This window comes from Hyposmocoma kahamanoa, unplaced genomic scaffold (genome assembly GCF_003589595.1).
Source record: "Hyposmocoma kahamanoa isolate Upper Pololo Valley unplaced genomic scaffold, ASM358959v1 66, whole genome shotgun sequence".
Lineage (NCBI taxonomy): Eukaryota > Metazoa > Arthropoda > Insecta > Lepidoptera > Cosmopterigidae > Hyposmocoma > Hyposmocoma kahamanoa.
This window is the reverse complement of record NW_020653854.1, coordinates 22,558,483-22,565,816: the sequence shown is the minus strand read 5'-3', so window position 1 is coordinate 22,565,816 and position 7,334 is coordinate 22,558,483. Positions and strand designations below refer to the sequence as shown.

At 34.5% G+C, this 7,334-nt stretch overlaps 1 protein-coding gene across 1 annotated transcript in view; it reads left to right on the top strand.

The window, feature by feature from the left end:
* Positions 1-640: 640 nt before the first annotated feature.
* LOC113232070 (probable cytochrome P450 304a1) overlaps positions 641-7,334 on the top strand; it is a 46,986-nt gene continuing 40,292 nt past the window's right edge. Inside the window, exons 1-2 of the mRNA XM_026466696.1 lie at positions 641-785; positions 7,077-7,329. Of these exons, the coding sequence (XP_026322481.1) occupies positions 692-785; positions 7,077-7,329 (347 nt within the window). The 5' untranslated portion in view covers positions 641-691. The remainder of the gene's footprint in view (positions 786-7,076; positions 7,330-7,334) is intronic.

The following is a 7,334-nucleotide window of genomic DNA, read 5'->3' as shown; positions in this document are numbered from 1 at the left end:
GAGTATTGTATCGTGAAATATTATTTAATAATTACAGGATAATAATATACTTGATTATTTAAATAATACAAACTGCCACGGAAATTAGCTAGTGAACACTAGTCCGAGAATGATCGATTTGTGATCTGGGTCTGTACTACTTCACATATTATGTACATTTTGATGTACACAGGGCCTTAGAAGGTTAAGGTGGCTCTTTTAACTATCAAAAATACGACGTTCTTTTTTTGAAACTCATTTTATAGTTCTTTGTACAGAAATTTTTCAATTCAGTAGCGAGTACAATAGACAGAAACAATTTTAAGGCAATTTAATTCAGAACTAGAAAGAGCGTCTTTGTGTTGTGATGTATGTATTTATAAATGACAGATCAATGTACAGGAGTAGAAAAAAGTGTATTGATTCTGTTCGTGATCCTGCGCTGTCTTTTGTTTATTGTGTACCTTTTTGTTTACCTATTCAAAAGCTTTAAAAATTCAACGATACAAAATTATGTCACGCGCAAAACTTTATCTAAAAGGAAAATATAATTTAAAATGATGTTATTACATTAATTTGTGTGCGTAATGTAAACAACAGATAATATATAAAATTTGCTCTTGTTTATGTGAACTCATTACGAAGTTGGTTTCTTGAGTTGATAGTTGGCGTTGTTGGGATACAGGCGCTGAAATATTTAAATAAATTCAAAATGATAAGCGCCGTGGTTGCCGTATTGTTCATATCGTTTTTGCTTGTGTATTTATACAAAGGTGCATATAGCAGACCTAAGAACTTTCCCCCTGGTAAGATTAAACTTTTGTAAGAAGAATATAGCTTAAGTTTGAAGGTGAAATTGGTTATTAAACTCCATCTGGGAGAAATATTGTTTAAAATGAAAAAAGTGCACGCTTACGTTCCAAGCCTTATGTAACTGAGTTAAATCTCTGGACAATTAGCGACATTTTTTGTTAAAAAAATACGTAATTCTGTTTATTAATTTTACTTTTGTGTATTTTCCTGTGTCACCATAATCGAGTATTAGAAATTTGTTCACCTGTTCGTGATTTCGCCGGCTTCAATCACAAGAAAATGGATTTAATCCGTATGCCATTTTTGTATAAATAACCTTATTCAGGGGGCATCAGTCTTTAATCTCGAGAACCGTACTTAATTTAGATCTGATTACATTGAATAGTCTAATCTATCTTCTAAACTTGAATTCTTGAATTTTACGACTAGAACAAGTGTAAAACATAATTGTTTCTTTGTGCAATCAGATTTTAGCTTGGGGTTGTTGTTCTCGAGGTTGAAGAATGGTGCTGCCGCAATAAGGTTATCTCAGCGTGGACAGTAAAACCATAGTATAATAAGACAAGTATGATAACTTCATACAAATGTAACAGCACGGCTTGTATGCGCGCGCCGTGTCCAGACGCACACATTTGCATAATTTCGCGTAGTGTTGTTGCGAATGTCAGCATCCTTAACCACATCCGCGGATAATCTGCATAAATTAAAATATCTGCATCAACATCGGTATCCGTATTCATCGATGCTGATATTCATTGCGGATGCTTGAGTCGTAATATGACCTAAAAGGCACGATGGAATGATTTACAAACCTTCCAGAAATAGACTGTAAGCCGAAAAAGCAGCTCAGCTGTTGTTTTTAACACAATATAAGTTTCGAGTTCTTAGGTTTTCGCGATTGTTACACATAGGAAATGAAACTATTTTTCCGGATTTCAATGCGTATATTTGTTTTTTCAAACAAACCGACGTCTATTTGTTTGAAAAAACAAATATACGCGATTTAAATCCGGAAAAGTAGTGTCATTTCCTAAATATAAGGTTCATCTAATTCCCCAACGATTACGCTAGGCCGATTGATTGTTTTCATGAAGATTGATTCTTTTGTTAATATGTGTTACAAAATCATTGAAATAATATTTTATTACAATACCAAAGAAAATAGAAAACTTTTTCAGAAAGACAGCTTCAGTAAGGACGCACATTTCTCGCGGTTTTTTAAATACCTAAAATTTGCTTCGGCTGATGTGTAAAAAACCTACATCAGCAACAACGCTGAAAGTGCACTGGCATTGCTTATCAAGGGTCATCACACGTGTATATTTATTATAGAAATGAAGCGGTCTCTCGGTGTTTCAAAAATGACATCAATAGTAGACGTATTTATTGTAGTTTGAACAAGAATGCCTTAAATTAAAAATTGTTTAGCAAATCATCTCTATTTCATAATCATCAGTTTTCGGAATTGAGGAAGTTCAACTACATAAAGGATGAACGTTTCTTTAGTATGTATATACCCACTTCGTCAAAAATGTATATAAAATTCCATTTCTTTGCTGTTTATTTCCTAAACAGTCCAAAGTATAGGTTGTCTCAGGTAAATTTTTTAACTGGCTTAAATATTCAGTACCTGTACAAACACAATTACAATATTATTTTTTGAGGCCATAATTTGTAACAAATACTTAATAGGAAATAATAATTTGTCGCCAATGTATCCAAATTCCCATAAATAATACTCTTATTCAAATTTATTTCCTAACATTGGAAGTCCCAGGATTTTTTGAATGTCCACGTTCTTCTTTAGTTTAGCAAAATTAACTCCCGTAATTCCGTTCACTGATAATCATACACCATAATCAATATACCAATCCACGATACTGGTATCAAAATATCAATACGTACCTACGGTATTTAACAAGGGTTATTTCATTATTGCACGAGAATAGGGTGATGACCACCTTAGAATTTGTAGGCACAACTAGAATAATAATGTGACAACCCTACGCTCCGAGCGATGTGTTTTGCGAGGCGAATGAGGCATTTACTCGCCGAACAACGTAAGTAGGGCACTACTTAATCTCGTTATACTATGGTAAAACATTCAAGCACAGTTACGGTTATTCTCAGACAAGTGTTCACTACCTAATTTCCGTGGCCATTTTAGTTATTTCAGTATTAAATTTTTTTATCATGCAATATTTAATATTCGAATATTACATTGTGAAATATTATTTAATAATTACATGATAATATACTTGAATATTTAAATAATAAAAAAGCCACGAAAATTAGGTAGTGAACACTAGTCCGAAAATGACCGTTTAAACGGTGTTTCAATTAAATCTAGGCTTTTGCAACTAGAACGGATTCAATAACGAAAGTTCTTAGTGCATTCAAATCCAAGATCGTTCGGAACAATCGTTCGAATAAGGCATCGAGTATATAACCAGAAATAGAGACGAAATAAGGGCCATCCACCCCTGGTAACTCATCAGTGATACACCACTTATAAATATCAACTCTCGTTTGCACTGAAATTACAAATTAGAAAGCTGAAATAGTGCAGCGCCAACAACTGACCTGTGTGTACGTCTCCGTATGTTCCAAAAATATTCTGTATTTATTGTAATAAAAATAATATCTCTAACAATGGCGTGCTGTTCTATTGGGTGGTGTGGGCAAAAACAGCAAAACATGTAATTACAAAACAAACGGAATTTTCTGAGTGTTCGATCTTTGAATTAATTGTTAAAACGGAATCAAATTTCATCGGTAATTAAATATTAAATATGTAATTTTGCAATTTTCGTCCATTATAGCAATGCTCAAGTTAACTGGTCGATTTGAAGTGAAACAATTGACGACACTCATCAATTGTTTCGAATTCGGGCTGGCCAATCGGAGCGCAGTTGTCACAGTAATGATATGACAGAATAGTTTTCAAACAAATCAAATAACATTTTGTCTCTATTTCTGGTTATATACTCGATGGAATAAGGTTACTAAAACACAACTGTGATTTTAAATGAATGGACCGCTTAAATTTGTAAAAAAGCAAATTAATCACAACGTTAGTCGAATTTTGAATACTTAATTATGGCGTCAAATAAAAAAGCCGCGGTAGCCAAAAATTTAAACTACCGCTTCTCAAGCAAAGGCCGTGTTCGAATCCGGATCCGCACCTCTGAGTTTTTCGTTTATGTGGGAAACATTGACTTACAATTTATTTGTAAGTCAATGGTGGGATATTTAATTTGAAGTTTACTATGAGTTTTGAGTGTAGGAAGATATCTTGATGAAACCTGTACGTCGAAGAAGGTTCACAACCCGGTTCCAAAGTCTATCACGTGGTCTGAGAAGAGACCCGTGCCCAGCAGTGGGATATTATATATATTTTTTTATAGCCCCGCATTAGGGAAACCTTGTATCGCGAGTGTTATGGACACACATATAGACAACCACAAATTACACCCAAACTCACGAGAGAATTAAATGTAGGTCTTACAAATATTTCTCCCGACCGTCCGAAAATCGAACCCGGGACCTTTGCGTGGCAGACCAGCACGGTAACCGATCGGCCGCGGGAGCAGTTAAAAGTTTAAATTTGGTATTTATGGTTTAAATTTCAATTAAGATGTCCATGAATTTACTACGCGTTTTACTTTTGAAATTTTCAAACGTCACATTTAAGTATTGGTTGAAAAACGGTGAAACCACTTAGTAAAAGTACAATACGTTACTTAATTACTTATTAAATACAGTTATCTTAAATCAACAGTGCTAATTTAACAACTACCGCACAAATTGTAATGAATCTTAGATAATTTTATTATACGTTCGTAAATTAGTGGGTAATATGCTCACATTGTGGCGAGGAAATTGATAAGACTCTATCTAGGTCATAATACGGAATTGCAGAGGCAGAAGCTATATATCTAGTATAAACAAGGGATGAAAGTTCAATATGATATATCATTGCCAACTTCGATGTATATTGCCTTTCGCTATTCGTAGTGCCAGTTTGCAGATAAATGTGTTATTTCATATTATATTTTATAATAGCTCGAAAAAGTTTTCTTTCTCATTAGAAATCTGCGCGCAAAAGCGTTCTTTGCACGCTAGCATGGAAAAGGTTTTTGAAATACGAACTTGACGATGGATTATGGTGCACCGTCTGTGGGTGCACCTAACTTTTTCTTTCGATGAAAAAAAAAAGATAATGAATGACACGTTCAACTACGCGTTTTGTCGTACATTACTTATTATTGGTACATTTTATTCTTATTATTGTTGACATTAAATTGACAATGATAACTAATTGTGTTTATTAACATATTTTGATTCGTCGAAGAACTACCCGTAAAATAATTTCAATAATCACTTAATTATAAGTACAAGCAAGGATAAAAATTTATGAAGTGCTAATTCAGAACGCATCCGATGGTAAACTTTTTCTTTTGATAAAAAAAACTGATTTTTTATAGTTCAACTGTTTTTTTTCAGCTACCATTTTCCTCGCTATCGTTAGGTGAAAAAGTGTGTGTTTCGCTCGGCAGCAAAGTTGTTTTGCGCCTCGTGCCTTGAAACCCTCGCTACCACAGACCACATCTCGCTACGCTCAGGACTTTATTTTTAAGCCACGAGCGAAGCGAGTCTTAGCTTCCTTCGCTTGCTCAGCTTTCAATACAAGCACTTGCGGTAAACAACAACTTTGCAGCCTTGCATAACAAATTACTATTTATGAAAACACAGGTCGCATAGAAGTTGACATGTAACAAAATATATTGTAGTAAGTTTAGTTTCACTGTGTTCGGTCAAACATCTTGTAGATATATTGTATGATATACACAACAACATTTACTCATATTATTATGCACCTTGACAGACTAAATTAGATGTAACATGTCAGTCAGTAATTTAAACGCGGCGATAATTATGTCGGTCAATTTTAATGATATTATTTGAAAAATGTAGCTGGTTGTCACAATGATAATTATAATTTGAATAACGTCAAAGTAAATATACGCAAAGGTGAGAAATTAGACAACGAAGTTAGGACTTTGTTGTTTAAAAATTAGGACACTCTACAGTAGGTACCTACATATTTATTTGATTGCTTTTCAAACAGCATAAGATATTTTCCAACCCCAGTACTTTCGGTAAAGAAATTTGTAAATTTTTGGCGCTGTTACAAAGGCATGAAGGTAATTTTACAAGCTTTATTATACGACGGTTTCGTAGGCGTAAATAAAGGAACAGTTAGTCGAAAATTATGAAAATATGTTTTTGCAGCTACCGGTTCTTTTCAGTCGACAAAATATTCTGACATATCTTTTTTGTGAACTAAGTTCACATTAATTGTGTTCTTCATAAAATATGACATTCTAGTTGGTGCGTGTCTGGTCGTCTGCGTAGAATAAGTAGCCTCACTCATCCCTTATTTTACCTTGAGGGGTAATTGGTTGCAAACGCTGAAACATTCTTTATTTCTTACAAAAGACATAAATACGAATTTTCAGATTCACTTGAGAAATGATTGGTTCTCCTAACAAAGTGTCGTTCCGTAATTCTTTATTTAAGATTTATTTTTGAGCCAAAAAGTAGCTATGTTCTTCTCCTACGTCCTATCTATTTCTATACTAAAATTCACCAAATGTGGTACAGCGATTTAGGCGTGAAAATGTAACAAAGTCATAGCGTTTGCTTACGTCCGATTCGTATCAGGGGGTCTACTCTCGATCTTCGTCCGAAAACCATCCGAAATAATTACTGCCAAATAAGCAATACTTGACCAAATGAAAAGACGCGAGATGCGAATGAAGCTTCATACTGGATACTGGTCTTTTAATTTTGTCGAATATTACTTATTTGACCGTAATTGTTCCGGACGGAGGTCGAGAGTAGCCCTCCAGTTCCGGATCTGAGAAATGACGGTCCGAAATGTCACAGGGATTATTTTATCTCTAGGTGTACAAGCGATATTCGTATTTTGTCGGATTCGAATGGACTTAGTGCACAAGCGACACCCGAAATGGGTCTGAGTTTTCTAGATTTCTATAGTCGCGGATTCGGAACGATAACAAATCGCATGCAGCGCGAAAAAGCGCTTACTTTCGCATTTTTAATATTTTTTTATTTTTTTATTTTTTAACATTTTTTTATTTCATAAAGATTTAACCTTGATAGATCACACAAACAACCGCACATTCGAATTTGGTTTATCAGCTCTTTTCTAAGATGAGACACTGAAACTTTTAAAACGATTTCATGATTAATTCCAGGTCCACCAAGACTACCGTACTATGGTTCTTATTACTATATCCGTGCTTTGGACTTCAACAACTTGGCCAACTCTTTTACAAAGCTAGGCCAAATCTACAAGACGAAGATCGTCGGGTGCTACTTGGCCTCCTTTCCAACCGTGGTCGTCAATGATTCCGATCTTATCAAGGAGATGCTCTATAATGAAGAATGTGATGGCAGAATGGACGTTATTTTGTTCAGATTGCGCTCTTACTGGAAGAAATTAGGTAAGTTTT